At 42.4% G+C, this 20,844-nt stretch overlaps 3 protein-coding genes across 11 annotated transcripts in view; all 3 read right to left on the bottom strand.

Annotated features, from left to right (window-relative positions):
* The window catches only part of LOC113068549 (1-phosphatidylinositol 4,5-bisphosphate phosphodiesterase beta-4-like), a 50,787-nt gene extending 43,563 nt beyond the window's left edge, over positions 1-7,224 (bottom strand). For 4 of the 6 annotated variants that reach the window (XM_026241294.1, XM_026241292.1, XM_026241293.1 and 1 more), the window contains exon 1: positions 5,974-6,088. The gene's annotated coding sequence lies outside the window, so the exon portion shown is untranslated. Of the gene's footprint in view, positions 1-5,973; positions 6,089-6,923; positions 7,051-7,078 lie in introns of those variants that run through there. The other 2 variants (XM_026241291.1, XM_026241290.1) reach the window with 2 other exon arrangements.
* LOC113068554 (gephyrin-like) overlaps positions 1-20,844 on the bottom strand; it is a 1,122,288-nt gene that overhangs the window by 199,400 nt on the left and 902,044 nt on the right. The gene's annotated exons all lie outside the window — the stretch shown is intronic.
* Positions 8,840-20,844, bottom strand: part of LOC113068550 (1-phosphatidylinositol 4,5-bisphosphate phosphodiesterase beta-1-like) — a 91,749-nt gene continuing 79,744 nt past the window's right edge. The window contains exons 25-34 of one of the 2 annotated variants that reach the window (XM_026241296.1): positions 20,080-20,206; positions 19,934-19,987; positions 19,420-19,615; positions 19,192-19,354; positions 18,511-18,587; positions 18,215-18,304; positions 17,876-17,933; positions 15,174-15,260; positions 14,668-14,692; positions 8,840-10,502 (exon numbers count right to left, since the gene is read on the bottom strand). In XM_026241296.1, coding sequence (XP_026097081.1) covers positions 10,411-10,502; positions 14,668-14,692; positions 15,174-15,260; positions 17,876-17,933; positions 18,215-18,304; positions 18,511-18,587; positions 19,192-19,354; positions 19,420-19,615; positions 19,934-19,987; positions 20,080-20,206 — 969 coding nt within the window. In that variant the 3' untranslated portion in view covers positions 8,840-10,410. The remainder of the gene's footprint in view (positions 10,503-14,667; positions 14,693-15,173; positions 15,261-17,875; positions 17,934-18,214; positions 18,305-18,510; positions 18,588-19,191; positions 19,355-19,419; positions 19,616-19,933; positions 19,988-20,079; positions 20,207-20,844) is intronic. The other variant, XM_026241295.1, reaches the window with a different exon arrangement.

A 20,844-nucleotide genomic window follows, 5' to 3' on the forward strand; every position in this document is an offset into this window, starting at 1 on the left:
CACACCGTGTGAACAACACGGTTATAACAGAGCTCATTAACATATGACCCGCCCACACCGTGTGAACGACATGATTATAACAGACCTCATTAACATATGACCCGCCCACACTGTGTGAACGACATGATCATAACAGAGCTCATTAACATATGACCCGCCCACACTGTGTGAACGACATGATCATAACAGAGCTCATTAACATATGACCCACCCACACTGTGTGAACGACATGATCATAACAGAGCTCATTAACATATGACCCACCCACACTGTGTGAACGACATGATCATAACAGAGCTCATTAACATATGTCCCGCCCACACCGTGTGAACAACATGATTATAACAGACCTCATTAACATATGACCCGCCCACACTGTGTGAACGACATGATCATAACAGAGCTCATTAACATATGACCCGCCCACACTGTGTGAACGACATGATCATAACAGAGCTCATTAACATATGACCCGCCCACACTGTGTGAACGACATGATCATAACAGAGCTCATTAACATATGTCCCGCCCACACCGTGTGAACAACATGATTATAACAGACCTCATTAACATATGACCCGCCCACACTGTGTGAACAACACGATTATAACAGAGCTCATTAACATATGACCCGCCCACACTGTGTGAACTACATGATTGTAATGTACGACAGGTTAAAGTGCGAGATTTACAGTAAATGTTCTGAAGCGGAAGCCAATCTCCTCTGGATTATCAATCTGTGGAAGATTAAAATAAAGCGTTATAAAACACAAATGATCCGGTTGAATCTCCTGATAAAGCCCTCTGTTCCGTTCATCAGTCTGGCAAATCCACGTAATGAGTGCTGTTTATTTTTAGACTTAAAGCGGCATTATTTCAGGTAACATCAGACGAGGCGACAAATATTCTCTTGAATAAAGCATCTGATAATCCCACCGCGGCGGGGGAACGTCAATCCGTTCACAGCTACAGCGGGAACACACACACACACACACACACACATCAGTGTCACAGAGAGAAACACCAGCCAGAGGAACGTGTGTGAGATCCATGACAGTCTTCAGTAACCAGCAGAGTCCAGCTCAATCAATGAAATCCAGCGACTGAGAGCTTCATTGAGCTCCTGAAGGAACCACAGCATGATCTTCACCACGAGCCACTCCTCGAGAACAATCTGAATCATTACAATCACAACGGCATCATGGGAAACAGCACTTTCACAATCTGACAAATAATGGCTATGTGAAATAAACTGATAGATCCACTTCTAACAGGAGGAGAAACACTTCATGTAGTTGCTGAGGTCAAAGGTCATGTGTCCCATCAAACTCTACAGTATTTCAGCACTGATTCATCTGTCATTTTGATCAAATCAGACCGATGAAGCTCAGACAGGCTGAACTAAACCACACAATGTGTTGATCTGCCACCTGATGTTCAATCTGCTACATGTTTAAATTGTCAAATATTGTTGTCCAGCTATAATCTGCTAATGTTTGAACATACTACAATATTATACACATTAACAATGATTTTCAGAGAAGCGGCTTTGAAACATAATTGAAATATAATTGGCTTGACTGTTTGATCCCGAGACTAACGCAGCTGATCATCACATCCACTCTGACTCTTCCCATAATGCTGTGCTTCTCGCAGGTTCAAACTGCAGTATGCTGGGATATGAATTGTGAATAATGACTGTTTCCTGTTTTAGCTTCTTCCTTTCTTTGCACGACTGAATTACAATTTTCTTGTGTATAACTGTAAAGCTTCTTTGAAACCTGTACTGTATAAATAAAGGTGACTGACCCTTCATCCCTGATGCAGACACATGACCCCTGAACAGATGATTACATACTAGTGAATTAACAAGCCCCGCGGGATCGGTGTCAGGTCACAGGCTCGTGCGCGTCTCCGTGGCATTCAGAAGTCACGTTCTGGGCTCGAACACGAAGGTCGACAGTTTAATTGGACGTGCAGATTGCGTGCGCACGCGTGGCTCCCAGCAGAGCCGTGACTGAACGTGCTTCACAATTAGAAAGAGCAGTAATAGCTCCAGCTTCACTCTGTTCAGCACTATCTTTAGCCGTGAGCTCGTCGTCCAGGAACCCTGACGCTTCAGATGACTGTTCTACAGAGACGCTCGCAGGAACACGGCATGATGGGAGATCTCGGGCCGGCGGGGGAGCAGTAATCTCTCTTTCCGCCGCAATAATCACTTCAGGATGCACAGATTCACTCTGTCCAGTCATTAATCGTTAGAGTGTTGAGCCGTGTGACTGAAACACAGACAAAACACAGATGTCAAGATCTGAGTCCGATTCTTAAGTGTTCAATTCAACTCAATATCCATTCATTTGGAAACATTTCAGGGAAGTGAAATCTCAAAACTAAATCTCAATTAAAGTGCAGAACTATCCAGAGAACTCGGTCAGTTCATACATCACTATTCCGTTAAAGTTTGAAATTAACAACAAACTATTTTTCAATTTCATAAATAATAAATCAACTCAAATCAAATGTTTAAATTGAACACAAGGCAGTTATTATATCAACATTTTAAACATATAGTTGCTTCTATTCCAATCGTTTGTTGAAATATATAAATTTAAATGGTGGCTGTAATAAAAACAACAACAGGTTCAGTAGAATGAAAGGATTTAACGATTAACCGCGAGCCGGTTGAAAATACATGAGTCTATATGAAAGTGTGTCTGAGGGGAACTTACTGTCTTTAGAAAAGTTTAGATGGTATTTTTCTCTGTATGAAGCATATTAAAGTTCATAAGTGCAGCGCTGCTTTGTTTACAGCGGTAACCAAGGAAACGCTTTAAGCTCCACCTGCCGCGGCGATCATGAGTGCTTTGTTTACAGTGGTAACCAAGGAAACGCTTTAAGCTCCACCTGCCGCGGTGTTCACGAGCGCTTTGTTTACAGCGGTAACCAAGGAAACGCTTTAAGCTCCACCTGCCGCGGTGTTCACGAGAGCTTTGTTTACAGCGGTAACCAAGGAAACGCTTTAAGCTCCACCTGCCGCGGCGATCATGAGTGCTTTGTTTACAGCGGTAACCAAGGAAACGCTTTAAGCTCCACCTGCCGCGGCGATCATGAGTGCTTTGTTTACAGCGGTAACCAAGGAAACGCTTTAAGCTCCACCTGCCGCGGCGATCATGAGTGCTTTGTTTACAGCGGTAACCAAGGAAACGCTTTAAGCTCCACCTGCCGCGGCGATCATGAGTGCTTTGTTTACAGCGGTAACCAAGGAAACGCTTTAAGCTCCACCTGCCGCGGTGTTCACGAGCGCTTTGTTTACAGCGGTAACCAAGGAAACGCTTTAAGCTCCACCTGCCGCGGCGATCATGAGTGCTTTGTTTACAGCGGTAACCAAGGAAACGCTTTAAGCTCCACCTGCCGCGGCGATCACGAGTGCTTTGTTTACAGCGGTAACCAAGGAAACGCTTTAAGCTCCACCTGCCTCGGCGATCTTGAGTGCTTTGTTTACTTATTTAGTTATATTTCAATTTTTAACAAACAAATGTGCAGCATTTTGTCCAAGCAATAATAAAAGGACACATTTAATTCACCTTTTGCCTTAAATATAATTTTGTTTAAAACAAATAAATGAAAAAAATCGTGAATCGAATTGAATCTTGAAATCGAATCAAATTGAGTTGAGTTGAGTGATTCGTTACATCCCTAGTGAAATTTCATGAATATGTAATATTGCGCATATATTAAAACGCATATATATTGCGCATTAACTGTTTAAAGTTATTTTCTTATTTATGGTCACTGAATGTCTTTTCGGAGGTAAATATGACATATGACTGTTTTACTTTAGGCGGTTGAATCACTGATTGGTGGATTCATGACTGATTTCAGTGAGTTTCATGCTGATTTTCTGCTGGAACTAACAGTAAAGAGGACGAGATGATCGCTTCTCTACAGCCATCTGTGCTAGTGTTCATTTCATGAATGAAAACTATGATGAAAAATGTTTTCCCCATGACTAAGACGAGACGGCAATAAGGTCAATAAATGCTAACTGTGACTTTATCAACATGCAATATTATTAACAATAAAAGACGAGACATAAATCTATAAAAAAAATGTAAACTATAACAAAATGTATTAACATTTTTGTTGTAAAAGAGACAAAATATTATTGGCTGTTGTTCGCACCTCTACTGCACGAGCGTTTCTGTGTGCGGTTGCCAGATACCAAGAGCTCAAATCCCCAAATCAGAGCTTCTCTGTTAACATGATACATTTTCTGCTCGGGGGGTTATTTATTTCCAAATTGCTTGTTTTTACCAGTTTTCATAATGTAGCCAAAGAGAGTGCATATCTAAGTCTTTGATATTAATTATATATTAAATAACCCGTAATAAATCAGTACAGTAGATGAGATAAATAAAGTCTTCATTCTGTTGATGTGTGCTCAATTATTGGCAATACCTGAAACGGAAAAATACATTTCTTAAATGACAACAATCTTATAGATTATAATTTTATCAGTTTAACTATTATACAGCATGATGAAAATGTGAAGAAAAGTCTCCACGGACTAACATGCTCCGACATTTAGTCGGCTAAAACTTGACTAAACAAAAACAGGACGAGCTTGACTAAACATGATAATAACTGCCACAGAACTAAGACTAAGACTAAATAAAAAATGGCTGACAAAATAAAGACAGAATGTGTGTAGAATTTAAAAGCTGAGACTTTGTTTTCAAGACTAATGATTATTGTGATTATTGGATAGCAGGAGCCACAGATCAAGTTTAGTGTTCACACATCAGCTGAAAACAGCACAGATCTAGTCCTAGACCACAAGGATGAGAGTGAGGATTATCCCAAGACTATGTAGGCAAAAGCGTTTTCTCTTTCAGCTCAAGACGGAGCGATAGTTTGAGAACATTCCTGAGTTAATGAAAGATAGATAAACTGATAAGATTAGAACCAAGCTCCCTGAGAACTAACAGACAACACTGGATGAGCTGCTGGGATTAGGGTTAGCAATAAAACAGCGGTCAGTCCTCCAGGTTAACCCTGACCAGCTTCAGCTCTGATCTAAACCAGCCTGAAAACAGGAACCTTCTGCTGATCGAAGATACTGAAACAACACTGACAACTGAAGCGGAGTGAGAAACATGCTGGAGAAAGAGATTTAACGGCGAGTGACATCTCAGATGCTGTGAAGACAAACACAGAGAGAGAGAGAGAGAGACTAATGAAGCCAGAACACACTGACCGTGTGAAGACGGAGCGCTGGCGGTCAGTCGACCCAAAGAAAACACGCGTGTGGCAGCCGTCGCGTGAAACACAACGTGAACAATAACAGCCAGAAGCCTGTGACTCACTGTGTTTACAGCTGCTAATTAAAGAATAATAGTGCATCTTCCCAACAGCACACACACAGACACACAAGCGCAAGAAAACCACAACAACACCAGCACAACGCAGCTCTGTTCGTACAGAAAACACTTCTGTCACCAGACACATGTGGAAGAGGAGGACTCCAGCTCTTCTGGAGAGTCTGATCACCGCTGATGCAAATATCTGCAGCTGACACTGAGAGCGGCTAACTACTTTCACTATGGCTGATAACGGACATGAAGGCTGATATTAGGAAAATTGTAGTAAAATCAGACATCTGAGACGGTGAGTAGTGTTTCTGAAAGACACGGATGAAGTCTTTCTGCCACAGTACAGTCAAACACAGACTCAAAGCCTGCGCTTCTGAAACACCATAGAGCATGAACCTCCATGAGATGACATGATGAACACCAACACATGCACAGAAGTCACAAATCATTTCAGGAAAGAACTAACAGTGTCTCAATGAACCATCAGTGATTCAAAGCACACAAAAACAGCTAAACTGTGACATTACACAGAGTTCAGAGCATTTCAGCTCTCTAAACCTTCTCAAAGCTGTTTGCACAAGCAGCGGTCAAACACACTTACAGCAGCTCCTGTTCGATTCCACCTTCACCAGACACAGATCTGAAGATCCACCGAAGAACCTGAAGAACATCAGAGCTGGCTTTACCTTCCACACGCAGTCAGTGTTTCTGACGGAGTAAACACCCATTCACCTGTGCGCTCTCGTGAACAGGTGACGTGTTCAGACACTTTACAGGATGAAAACACACCCCTGAGCAGATTCACAGTAAAGCTTCACAGATCTCCACTTCAGTGCCTGTTATTCTGCTTTTAGTTCTTGTTTTGACATTATTGGGTTTTTATATTGCCATTTTTATATCATGGCAGTAAATATAAATGTCAAATATAAATGTAAATCTGAAACAAGGCACAAAAGTTATGTTGTAAAATATAGAAATTAAAACCTGTTTTCAGATTGTGCATTTTTAATAAAAGGTATATTTTGAAACAACAACGCCGATATCTAATGCATCTTTTTTTAAGGTCATTTAAGAAGAAACATGACAGATCATCTAGACACAACCACCGACAGCACATATGTTTACTACATCTAGACTACATCTAATGCTGAAGAATCAGACATTAATCAGAGAGGAGCATGTGCCACATATATAGTGAAGTGTTACACTGTATGTTTTCATGAAGCAGGTGGAGATGCCTCTGAAAGGGACACGTCCCAGATAGCAGAAGTTTAATTTCTGACACAGTTCACACTGAACGAGCTCTGATGACACATTCACACTCTATACACACACACACACACACACACACACACACTCAGATGCAATGCTGTGTTCTGCAGTAAATGCACACATGCACCGACAGGCCCTGCATGCTTTACATCTCAGATTCATTCAGTATGCATTACGTAATTTTCAGTATCAGCGGCACAGTGAAGCTGGACTGAGGAAAAACATTCGCTAACACACAGAAGCAGAGCTGCATCTCGACGAGCACACACACATCCTTACCGTTCACATGACGAGCACTGCGGGAGATGCAGCTAATGTTAGCCGAGAGCTAAGAGCCAGTTCACTTTGATTCTCCTCACACATGAACACAAACACACGCGCGCGCCCTTCCCTACAGCTCAATACCACGCGCACGAGCCGCGCTCACGGCTTACCGTCATCACACTTGATCAGCGCACGCCCGCGACATTCCCGGGAAAACACAGAATTCCCTGCGCTCCCAAACGGGCGGATGATGGTGGACCTTCCTCAGAGTCATACATACAGCCCTTCACCACCGCTGCAGTCTCTCTCTCTCTCTCTCTCTCTCTTTCACACAAGAAGTCCTCACACACACACTACACACACACACACACACACACACAGAGAGAGAGAGAGACACACACACTCAGACTCACGCAGCGAGGAAACCCTGCAGGACGAGATGAGGTTGATGAAGGTTGAATATCTATCTATCTATCTATCTATCTATCTATCTATCTATCTATCTATCTATCTATCTATCTATCTATCTATCTATCTATCTATCTATCTATCTGTCTGTATATCTGTCTGTATATGTTTGTTTGAACTGAATCTCTTGTTGTTGTTGTTGTTGTTTACAGCAGATGTAATTAGTAAACTGTGGGCGTTAGACTGTCAGTAATTAATGTCCACAAACGAAGCATCAGAGTGAAGAATCTCTTTTCTAAATGAATCAGTCTGATGATTCAGGTCAGTGTGAATTTAATTTTTTTGATGTAATTTACTGTAGATTCACTGTAGAGTATCAGAGGTGATCTGACAGAGGGAATCATGGGAACCGCTGTCGAATTAATCGTGTCTGACTAAAGCAGTGTCATTACCTCACTTCCTGTTTCCTGCACAGAACATTATGAGCACAGACCCCTACTGTCAACACACACACACACACACACACACACACACACACACACACACACACACACTTCATTACCTGAATTACACAAAGGCTTAGGGACCTTTTCATCATATTATTTGCCATCAGCTGTGTGTGTGTGTGTGTGTGTGTGTTTATCCACCATCAGATAATATGAGATAATATTACACATCCAAATAATTTGCTTCATATTCAACACAGAAACTACTTCTAAAACATCAGAAATCCCCCAGATATATTTGATGGACAGTGATGGACTCCATGAGACTGGAACGATGAAAGAGCAGCATCAGTTATTTCTGAACCATGATCTGTTTATTTTTATGTTGATTATATTTGCAGCTGAATTCCTGTCGGTTCACATGTGCTTCAGTCGCACGACCGCTGGGCATCTGTGCTTAAAACATGTGGATGATGGGAAACAGGCCACAGCCGACGCTCACACACACACACACACACACACACACACACACACACACACACACACACATGTTTGTTTTTGTGTAAAGTGTGTTCATCCCATAATGGTTTTTATTCTGTAGAAACTGTATATTCTATGGCCCTTCACCAACCCTACACCTAACCCTAACCCTCACAGGAAACTTTGTGCATTTTTACTTTCTCAAAAAAACTCATTCTGTATGATTTATAAGTGTTTTGAAAAATGGGGACATGGGTTATGTCCTCATAAGTCACCCTCTCCTTGTAATACCTGTGTCATACCCATGTCATTATACAGAGTTGTGTCCTGATATGATACACACGCACACACACACACACACACACACACACACACACACTGTGTATCATCAGATCTCTGGCTCAGCATCCTCAACACATTAACACACTGCAGGTTTATTCAGCATTAGACAGGGTTCAGATGAAGCTCTTCAGGAGGAGCTGGTCAGCAGAACTTCCCAAGGTCCTTTGCAGAAACACCATATAACTCTTCATCGGGGCAGGAACAGACACGCTGACCTTCAACAACTAACACTAACACCAACACTCGACACACATGGAGACACAAGCAACATTTATTTCATCCACAGTTATTTATAACCCTCTTACACTTGACATGATTTCTAAAAGCTTCACGTACATCAACATCAGCGTGGAGAAACTTGAGAAGTGCATCAAATATAATATAGCATTTCTCTGAAAAACAGCCAGTCACAAGCTTTACTCAGTAGTGCACTAGACGTCCACAGACGTGATGTTTTATTACACAAGACCAACGTACACATGATGCATTCAGAAGATAAATGTGTTCAGAAGCACAGGACTCGAGTGAGACATGATCATCTACAGACACGTCTCAGGTGTTCGTGGCACTAGTGCTGTCAATATAAAACAGTGATAAAAGAAGCTCAGAAACTGGCAGCATCGAGTCTTTCACACACTAAACTTCACCTCCTCCACTGGTCAGTACAGTTGTGGTCAAAACTTTACATACACTTTGCAGTTTCTCCAAAAAGTGCATGGTTTGTCCTTCTGGAGCATCAGCGAGCGTCTGAACCTTGTGTGAAGAGATGGATCTCTAAATCACAGTCACTGCTGGCAGACAAGCGACTCACCAACACATCACTAAATTAGAAATCATTCAGATAACAACAGTATTAAAAATCCAGAGTGTGTAAACTTTTGAAAGGGCTAATTTTTATAAATTCAACTATTATATTATTCTTGTGGACTATATGTGAAATATCTTATTCAGCTCGGTACTAAATAAAAACATGTATTTTGTATGATCCCTCGTATTTAGTTCCTCTGCAGACTCTGCGAGGTGCATGTTATCTTCTGACCACCACTGCATCAGTGACGGTCTTCACTTCATCTTCACATCACAACATCGTCCAGTCGAGACTCGGTCAGTTAAACATTGTCCCACAGTGCATTTGAGATCAAATATTGGCACAGGAATCTGTTAAACATCTTTATTAAGCAGATCAAGCGCTAGCAACATCGAGGTCATGGGTTCGAATCCCAGAGAATGACTTTGAACACTTTGACCACAGTGTAATTCTGCCAAATGTTCATCTTAACATATATATATATATATGGAAAAATAATGTTTTCCTACCACATCAGATGTTTGTACAATAACATGCAAGCAAATTAATGATTTTTTGCCTTTATGTTTCATGTCCACGTTGTTATGTTATTAAAAACTGAATTCATACAAACTCTAAATTGTGGCAGAACGGTCCATGATAACATATGAGCGAAGTAGAGCCTAAAGTTCATATTAAAGACTTGAAGAGCTGTTTAAAATCATTAAGAGAGACAGTGAAGCTCATCTAAACACATATTTAGATCCACATAAGCAGCAAGTTCTTCTGAAGACTTTTTAAAAGTAAGAAAAAAAAGAGGAAAATTATTTTTAACATTGTTCAAGTAAGTCATCACACTAAAATGTGCACATTTAATCAGGGAAAACTCGACAGCATGAGAAGTATAAAAACATGTTTATAAAGGTGCAGCAGACTCTTCCTCTGACGACCGCTGCTCCACGTCTTCATCTGGAGAGAGATTCACCTGCTTGAGCTTCTGGACATGGGAAGAAAGTCACAGTCTTGGCTTAACTTGCCTTTACAAGCAGCAGAATCCTGCACGAATTCTTGGATTTCCACTGGAAGCCTCCGGAACTTGTCCTGATATTCCTGGTCCAGCTCGCTCTGGAGCTGCGGGAGAAAGTGAGGAACAAATCAGACGAGGAACCCATCCAGATCAGAGCATCTCAACCGGTTTTTCTCTGCTGATTGGGGTTTAATGGTGTATTTTCTTTTATCGCTGGTTGTTTTCCCACTCATTTAGAAGTCTGTTTTACTATTCTAACAATAACGCAACAGCAGGGAAACAAACAAAGCTGTATTTCTGGGTCGTGATCCACCAGTTGAGAAGCTCTGATCTAGAGCGTGATCACAAAGCAGATGTGAGAGAATACAGTGCTGGAACATGAATAAGCACATGGATTAAACCACAAAATAAAGCTGCACCATGTTAGAATGAGTCCCGCCGAGCGCAGGAGAGGAAAACCACGGCCTGAGGTTAAAGGTTCAGATTAGAGACGATCTCAGAAGATCAACATGATTTCATCTCACTCAGCTCTGTGCTGTTTTCTCCAGGCACAGACTCCCCTAGTGATTAAAGATGGCAGAATTGTATTCATTCTGACCCAATAATTGCTTTACTGCTTATTTGACTGGTTAACTACCCCGCTCGCTCTCCTGGGAACGGAGTAATTAAAGAAAGAACCAAAGATGATTGTGTCAAAGACTGATTTCGAATGATTTGCGCTCGCTGGTGATCTGAGAGCGCCTCTGATCTCTGCTTGCGCCGGTTTAACCCTCAGAACAGGTTTAGTTCTTCCATGCAATGCTTCGAGGAAGGAACAAGGGATGTACAGCTCTTCACCAACACATAAAACAAAAACTAACAGCTCTCCATTTCTCCTGCGCGCTACACTTGCACAGCCCACTTCCTCAAACCGATCAAGCTTCATCTCCACACGCCCGTCATCTCAAAGGTCACCTTCTAGAAAATCATATTTTCAGCCGGCTGATAGCGACATGCCACGGACAGATGGTTCCAGCCGGACGCCGCACAAAGCCCGACCTACTTAGAGGAAGGACATCTGCTGTCCCCCTGCTGGCCAGCACACAAAGACCTGGGATTGAACACGTCTCTGGCACACGCGTGAGCGTCCGGGGCGAGACCGACCTGTGCTTGACGCTGAGCTCAGACACGTCTTTATCACCTGGGGACGGAGTGGAAACACAGCTCATTAAAAGTTCAGGATCAGCTACACCTGCTCTTGGTTATTTGTGTTTAGATGAACACGTTTGTAAGTTTCTCTGGCCCTGCTCCTCAGTGTTTTATCCAGCATCTATACATCTATACGCTCTTAACCCAATGAAGCATAGGAGTTAGTTCTTTTAATAAGTAGTCCAACAAGAGGAATGTATCGGTCCCAATCCTTCTCGCTCAGTATTTGTGCCAAACAAACAGGCGTCCTACAAACAGAAACCCTGAGCCATGGCTCTCCTTTTGAAATAAAAAACTACAGCAGAAACACAACAGTCGAGGTTCAGAAACACATTTACTGTAACGATTCAGATCGCTTCGACTTGTCTCTTCAAGCCCCAGAGCGGAGGAACACCTCAAAGCCCTGGAGTCAGCGGGACGCCCCCGATTCACTGACCTAAAGAGACCTGCAGATCAAACCATTCTAGTTTCTGTTCCCTCCCGACTCCTAGTTAAAAATGTCTTTCCTCAAAAGACTCGTCATCTGTCAACAAACCACACTCACGTCCAACTCCTCCGCTCTCTTAAAGCACTCGGGAGGAGAGTGACCTTCTTCAACATCTGTCCTAATTCTGGGCCGCCATCGAGGGATGCCAAGCTTCTGAAATCTAGATTGGGCAGAGATTGGATTACTTTAGCTGAAGCGTTCCCGTTTCACACTCGTCGTGTAATCACCCGCAGGTGTGTGTTCACAGACGCTCACTAACAGACCGACTCCAGCATCTAATGACACCAGGTTATTTCCAGCTGGATCACGGTGTGTTTGTGCTCCTCGGGTCTTTATCGAGTGACAGCACTTCCCCTGGTGAGAATCAGGAGGGTTGTGTGAATTATTAATGAAGAGCCGCTCACATCAAACACGGGAAAAGCGCGGCCACCACGAGAGCGAGGAGCGTGTGCCAGCGGGAGCTCGATCTGCTCCACGAGTCTCACAGACGTCTCCATCCGTCTCCATCTGTCTCTCCAGACCTGGGCCAGCAACATAGCAGACGCTTTCTTTCGACAATACTATGATTGCATTATCAGTGTTTTTTTTTTTACATTGCAAAGGCAATAAAGGAATAGTTCACCCTCGTGTCTTCTCAAAATCAAGACTGAAGGAGAAATGATCAACATGTAATATAATCAACAGAGAGTATCACAGAAGAAATAATAAAGTGCTGCGACGGTCATCATTCCAGGAGCTCCTCGTGTTCTGGTTATTATGGGGTTAGAGCGGGATGAGGGTTGCCATGGCGATGGCACAGCGCTCCTCTTTGTGTTAATGTCGCGCGGCCTGCAGCTTTCAGACAGAAACACATCTGCCACCCGGCAACAAAACATCCCAAGACCAGAAGTGTCAAAACAGCCCAGAAACAGAGGCTTAGCGTTAGCATGAATAACACTGAGCCCGTTCCCTCATCGCACTCACCTCGCTGGGAAGTTCATGAAACAAACACCAAAGTGAAGCTGAAAGTCGGATCTAATCAGCCTGCGACACGCTGCGTGCGTGATTCCCGCCGGCTGATCTTATTGGAACGTTAGCAGGACGCTAGCACGCGCACGCTGAGCATTTCTATTTAAACATCAACACGTTCTCAAACACGTATACAGGCTGCTGCTGGCAGAGAAGCTGAACTAGCCGTCAGTTTGCAGTGAAATCTCTCCACACTTTCATCAGCTGAGAGCAGAGAGGGTTCTGCAGGTCTCTGAAGACCCGGGATGCTTATAGCTGTCCATTAGTGCCTGATCCAAGCGTAAAAATAGGTCAGGCCTCTCTCTCTCGCTCATGTTCTTACAGAGGGCAGGATTTCAGCTTCGTCCTGGTTACTTTAACTTCAAACTGCTTCCTGATCCAAACACAAGCACAGATGAGACCTGCTTCTGACACCACTGTGAACGAGGACAGATTACAGAATAACTCCTAAAAACATGAGTCTGATGGGAAGCAAAGCCCAGATGAACTGATGCTGCATTATGTATGAGTCTCTAGTGAAGCAGGACGCTCTCTGAAGCGCTGTGACGTGTTTATGACGCCCTCTAGTGACGCGGAGCTGAACAGGAGAAAACCGCATCAACACATCGCTTCAGCACTAATCACTGACTGAGCATTACTACATTCATGTTCTCTGACCAGACTGAGTGCTTCTCTCTCTCTCACACACACACACACACAAATCATTCTGTCATCCTTTACTCATTTAAATCTGTATGACCTTCTTCACGGAAACATAAAAGAAAATATTTTGTCCGCATGATGAAAATCAGTGGCGTCTGATGTTGTTTGGTTCTTCCATCATTCCCCCAAATGACTTTGTGCTCCACTGAAGAGTCACACAGCGACACGAGGGAGAGCGAATGAGACAGAATGGTCACTTTAACAAAACACAAAAATAAAACAAACCAGGGCATCCAGTGTTCATACTGTATATCACCTCAACGAGACACAAACGCGCACACATGATCACATGATCAAGACTGAAGATGGTTCAGCGTAACCCATCATGTGAACAATATTGCACTCTAATCCTAACAGCTCGCCTCGTTCATCAGCGAGACAACATTCACCTGAAGAATCAACAGCATCTAAACCTGCAGACGGCCGCTGCTCTCCAGAAACATGACACACGTCACTGACCAGCAGATAAACACACGCATGTAACGTGTTCACGTTTCACAGCAAGACTCTAGTCTCTCGGTCCTGAAATTCTTCTGTGTGTCCTTCATTAGTTTTATTCAGGACTCAGCACCGCTGGCTCATTGTGAGAGAGATTCACCAACAGAAAACAATCAAACACTGCGCTCCAGTGCTGCAGGACTTCTGCTGAAACACTGATCACGTGTGATGATGAACCGCACACACACACACACACACACACACACACACACACACACACTCACACGGGTCAGTAAAGCTGGTTATTAGAAAATGGCTGGATGAAGATGTTATGATCCAGAGTTTGGGTTTTGGTTAATTCGAGCAGCCCAGGACACACAACCATTAACCTGAATGTTAGATGAATATCAGTGATGAACTGAATGCTGGGATGCAGCACTGCTTACCTTCCACTTCCTGTGATCCGTCCTCCTAAAATAACAGCGAGAGTGAGGAAACACCAACACACTGCAGGTATATGTGTGTGTGTGTGTGCGTGCATGTGTGTGTGTGTGTGCATTTGTGTGTGTGTGCATGTGTGTGTATGCATGTGTGTATGTGCGTGTGTGTGTGTGCATGCATGTGTGTGTGTGCGTGTGTGTGTGTCTGTGCATGTGTGTGCGTATGTGTATGCATGTGTGTATGTGCGTGTGTGTGTGTGCATGCATGTGTGTGTGTGCGTGTGTGTGTGTGCATGCATGTGTGTGTGTGCATGTGTGTGTGTGTGCATGTGTGTGTGTGTGCATGTGTGTGCGTGTGTGCATGTGTGTGCGTGTGTGTATGCATGTGTGTATCTGCGTGTGTGTGTGTGCGTGCGTGTGTGTGTGTGTGTATGTGCATGTGTGTGTGTGTGTGTTTCTGCAGTGTTTTAAACTTCCACAAACATGTCATGAATCTCAACAGTGGCTCGTACCGTTGCTTTGTCGTCCAGGATTTCCTGTCGAACATCTTTATGTTTTTCCAGCAATCTCTCCAGTCGTTTGTTCTGAGCTTCTTCCAGCTGGAAAACACACAAACATTCACACACTCACAGATGTGTTCGAGTACATGCAATCTACACGTGACTACACAGAGAAGCAATGAACATGTCAGCAAAATAATGCCACTGAGATGTTCATGAACATAGAAACACAGAACTAGCCCTCAAACAGCAACATCTGACCGCTGGATAGAAACCTTCACGCAGCACAGACACTGATCCAGGGATTTCTCCCTCAACACACTTCCAACATTATTATCATACAAAAGCAACAAAAATATCCTTACAATAAAATATAATTCAGGGTCAAAGTCCTGCTGCTGTTCTGAATGTAATCAGAGCTGTGATTGGCTGCAGCTGATCACGTGACTGATGTTCTGATTAGAAACAGCAGCTCATTAACTACAGACTCACACACTCTTCAGACAGTCTTCTGCTGCCACCTACAGGTGTAATGATGTAACTGCAGGATCAGTCACAAGTCTACACTTAATGGGGGGGTGAAATGCTGGTTTTCACTCAATCTCCTGTTAATCTTGAGTACCTATAGAGTAGTACTGCATCCTTCATAACTCCAAAAAGTCTTTAGTTTTATTATATTCATAAGAGAAAGATAGTCTGTACCGATTTTTCCCGGAAAAACACAAGCGGCTGGAGGCGTGACGTGTGGGCGGAGCTAAAGAATAACGAGCGCCAGGCTTTTGCGTTGAGAGCGTTTGGAAGCTGTGACATTACCGTGAGGACAAAACCATCATCCAAAACAAACCATGGCTAACAGTCAGATTCAGCGTATATTTATGATCCAGAATCAGATCCAGAGGCTGAAACTGAACGAGAGCAGCAGCAGCAACGACTCGCTCCGAGCGGGGCTCGAACCCGGGTCTCTGATGGGAGGCGGACGCACTAACAAGGAGGCAGAGATATTTGAAGCAGTTTTACTCACCGCCTGTGGTTCCAACACACGATCGTGACCCTTTTTCGTTGGGATTGCATTATCCTTAAGAAATAAACGATACGCAAATCCGGCGTCAAACTGGGCTTTGTTTGTAAAACACGCATCTTCGAAATGCAGGGAACAAACACAAACACTTGCACAACTCCGTTGATGCTCTGTAAAAATAAACTCCATCCACTGGTCCCTTAATGCTGTTTCTCTTTTGGTAATCTGTGCAGGGTTGTCTTGCCCTGGCAACCAAAAACACACTTCTTTTGTGACATTTGGCGACGCTCTCGCTCTGATCAGTGAAGTCTGTTGTGCTCTCAGTGCTCTGCTATACGGGAGCGCGCTCTTCCGGCAGAAGTACCTCAGGACCCATATAAGGAAATTCCGCTCCATCTAACGTCACACAGAGCCATACTCGAAAAAAACTTTCCCAAACTTGTGACAAACCTGAAGGAGTATTTTTGGGACAAAAATACTCCTTCAAACGTACAACTTAATTTGTGAAACTTTGTCCATGTTTAGCATGGGAATCCAACTCTTTAACAGTGTAAAAAACTCAGTATGCATGAAATAGCATTTCACCCCCCCTTTAATGAAAGAAAACAATCTTCACTCTGGCAGCCAGTAATTCACAGCACAAAACACACAACGTTCAGTACAAACCATGTCTTCTCTTTAATAAACTCTATTTTCCTCTCCAAACTATTCATAATTAGTTGTATTTAGCTTGTTTTTTTGTTTTATGTAGACAATCTAGTCAGAAGAGTTGAGCTGAGAATATACACTTCAAAATTAGAGATAACACCTATGCTACTTACAAAAACATTCATCTTGTCACAATATATATATTCCATATACTTTTGAATAAAAAAGATGTACAGTAACTGAGTAACTAAAGCATTTACCAGCAGGGGTTAACAGTGTTGGGGGGGTGGGGGGCATTACAAGTTATTAATACGAGTTATTTTGTCAGATTAATTTTTACAAGTAACTAGTGAAGTTACGCATTACTTTTTAATTTACAACAGAATATCCAAGGTACTTTTTCAAATAAGTAATGCAAGTTATTTTTTAGCAATTTTTTTCAATTTATTGATTGAGATCTCTACTGTCCTCATGCTGAGAGAAATCTGTTACTGTAGTTCTAAAATAAATATAAATATTTATGCACTAAATCATCTCACTCACACACACACACACACTCACACACACAAAACAGATTCAGTAGTCCTCAAAATGAATAAAAATTATGCGACTGAGAATATGACGCAACCCTGCAATAATTAAATGTTAAACAACACAAATATCCTTTATGTATTTAACCCCATTCTATAAACCAATGTCTTTGCTTCTGTCCTTCGATGATCCAGTTAAATCATATTAATGAGCAATCATTACTAAACACACACAATTGTGTGTTGAAAAGTCTTCTGCCTTCTACTGTACAGACGTAAATGTACTTTCCCTTCATCCTTAGACGTATTCATTTCACTTTTGTTGTGCAAAGGCTTTTATATTTGCCAAAACTTTTATTTTAAAAACAAACAAGCAAGCCCTGTCCAGATTTAAAAAGTAACGCAAAAGTAACATAACGCATTACTTTCAATAAATTGAACATAAGTTACGTAATTATTTATTTTTATATTGCAATATTGTAACGCATTACTTTAAAAGTAACACAGTGTCCACTCACCCGCTTGATGGACTGCACCACCTCGTTCACGTGGGATCTGTTCATCTCCATCTTTTTCCTACAAAACAGGAGGAATATAACGTTCAGTGTCACACTGACCACTAGCAGTCTCATTACTTCAGATGACCGTGTGTTTGGATCAGCATCATCTTTTGTGGGTCCTGGTGAATATGAGATCAATGGTTGGTAAGAATGATGTCCTGCTTTCTCCAGACGTGTTTTAGAAAATAAAGGTGACTTGACCTCAAGCCTCAAGCCGAAGATGATGATCCATGAACACGTGATCTGAGACACACACAAAGACTGCTGGGAAACGGCAGATGGGTTAAAATCACTCACTCCTCAGTCAGAGTCTTCTCCAGCGTCCGAGCTTCTTGAAACTTCTCCTGACGTCTCTTGTCCATCCTTTTCTTCAAGTCTTTGTTTTCTCTAAAAAACATATATATATATATATATTTTGAGGGACAGGGTTGTCCAAATGACATCAGACCACAGACTTTCATTAAATGGACAAAAACATGTTTAAAAAAAACATCTTCTTTTGTGTTTCAATGAAAGTGAAAGTCCCAGGTTTAAAGGACACGAGGAGACTGAATGATGTTTTGTGGCTGAACGATCACTTTAATATCTCTTACCTCTCACACAGATCCTTCAGTTTCTTCAGCTGGTTATTCTGACACTCTTCTGCCACGGACGTGAGCTTCTCAACAAGCTACACACAAAAAGAAAGCCAACATGTTGGTAAGTAAACTCAATCTGTATTATTTATAAGCCCTTATAATGCGATTAAGGCAGCTGAAGCACATTTTAATCACATTACTGACTTGTAGCCTGCATGTTCACTTCAAACAACTCTTATGAACAAACGACTCCTATGAACAAACGACTCTTATGACCAAACAACTCTTATGAACAAACGACTCCTATGAACAAACGACTCCTATGAACAAACGACTCCTATGAACAAACAAATCTTATGAAGCAATTCCTTTAGACAAATGTTCATGAAGATTTATGATGTTTGTGATATGAGAGTTTTGATTGCAAATAAATGCACAGACACTATTTAACTGAACAGAGATGACGTCACTGAATTCAATGATGAACTGCCTTTAACTATCATTTTGCATTATTGACACACTGTTTTCCTAATGAATGTTGTTCAGTCGCTTTGACGCAATGTATTTTGACTTGACTTGAGAGTGTGTAGCTAAAATATCATAAATGACAATTTACTAAAAAGTAATTTAGTGTCAAAATGAATCCCAGTAATGCTGTGATTTGTGCATGAGATTATGTCAGCAATCAGTGTTCACCAGTTTGAGGTGCTCTCGTTTGAGGTACTTCTCGCTGTAGAACTGCTCCTGTTTGAGTGTTAGGAGCTGCTGCTGCTGCTGTTCCTTCAGTTCACTCTCACACCTGTCCTGCTCCTGCTCCAGCAGATCCCGATCCCGATCCTGATCCCGATCCGACACACTCCTGCAGGAGCACAGCGCATCAGACGACAGGACCCGGAGCAGCAGAAGCGTCTCACAGAAACTCACCTCTTCTGCAGTGCAGACCTGCGCCGGAGGAAGTCGCTGCGCAGCTGCTTCTGTCTGGACGTATGTTCGTTGATCAGATCGCTGGTTTTCTTGTTGTGTTTCCTCTTGAGCTCCTTCAGTTCTTTGTACTGCTTTTTCTGCTCCCTCAAATAAGCCTTCATCTGTTTCAGTTCATCTACAGTCTGAGCGTCCACCTCTGACACACACACACACACACACACAGAATAAGTGTTGTCATGAGATCCTAGAGTAAAACTTTATAGCTTGATTTATAACTGATGAACTTTGCATCACTGACACTGTAATTGAACTGAAGTGATCTGAAGAATCACACTCATGTCTTCTGCAGAGCTGCAATATTAACACTGTGTGTTTCTGTGAAGGTGTTGTGAAACAATCTGTGTCGTATAAATCACATCAGATTGCCCGTGCACTTAAAGGGCTCCTCTGATGTATTTGATGCGCTCACATCATCGTTTGCACCTGATTAACATCAGACACCTCAGACATGTACCTGTTAAAACACTCTGGACCACATCCTCAGACTTCACAGCAGGTTTGACCGAGCCTGAAACACACACACACACACACACACACACACAGATGAAGGCGTCATGATTCTACACGTGGATGCAGCAGCCGCCGGACGTTATCACGCACCTGAAGATGACGTCTGGTGACTGACCACAGATGATTTGGGTGAGATGTTGTCGTTGTTCAGCCCGTTCTCTGCGGCGGGTTTAGAGTCAGTCTTGACCTCTGACACAGGATCTCCTCCACCATCGACCTGCACCAACACAAGCAGACCAAACACACACATGTAAAGAACATTATTAATATCGAAGCGAGAAGGATAGTATGTGTATTTGGCGTGCTGTCCGTGGAGAGGTTCGGTCTGTGCGGGCGTTTCATGCTGAAACAACGTAAGAATTGTTTTAAAAACAACTTGTTTTTATGACTCAGAGTCGACTCTTTCTTTTTAAAGGCAATAACTTTATGCACTTTAAGATTTAAGAGCTGTGTTACACACTGCATGAAAGTTCATTTTCAAAAATCCATAATAGGGGCACTTTAAACTAGAGATGTTCCGATACCCTTTTTCTCTTCCCGATACCGATTCCGATACCTGGGCTCAGGGTATCGGCCGATACCGAGTACTGATCCGATACCTGGGTGTGTATCTGTATATACAGCTGTAAATACTACTAGCCCTGTGTTAATTGCTAGAATTGTTTTATGGTGTGCTTCAGACTGATCCCTTAATAAAACATGAACAAATGCATGATGAACTACTGTATTCATTACAGTATTTTTATTATCTGAGATGAATTTGACAGTATTATTTATTTTCTTAAGTGAAAAAGAACTTCAAATGCAGCCAAAAATCTAACACCGCAAACTAAAAAAGGTATTTAAGTTTTACAA

The sequence above is a fragment of the Carassius auratus genome, linkage group LG45M (genome assembly GCF_003368295.1).
Source record: "Carassius auratus strain Wakin linkage group LG45M, ASM336829v1, whole genome shotgun sequence".
Classification (NCBI taxonomy): domain Eukaryota; kingdom Metazoa; phylum Chordata; class Actinopteri; order Cypriniformes; family Cyprinidae; genus Carassius; species Carassius auratus.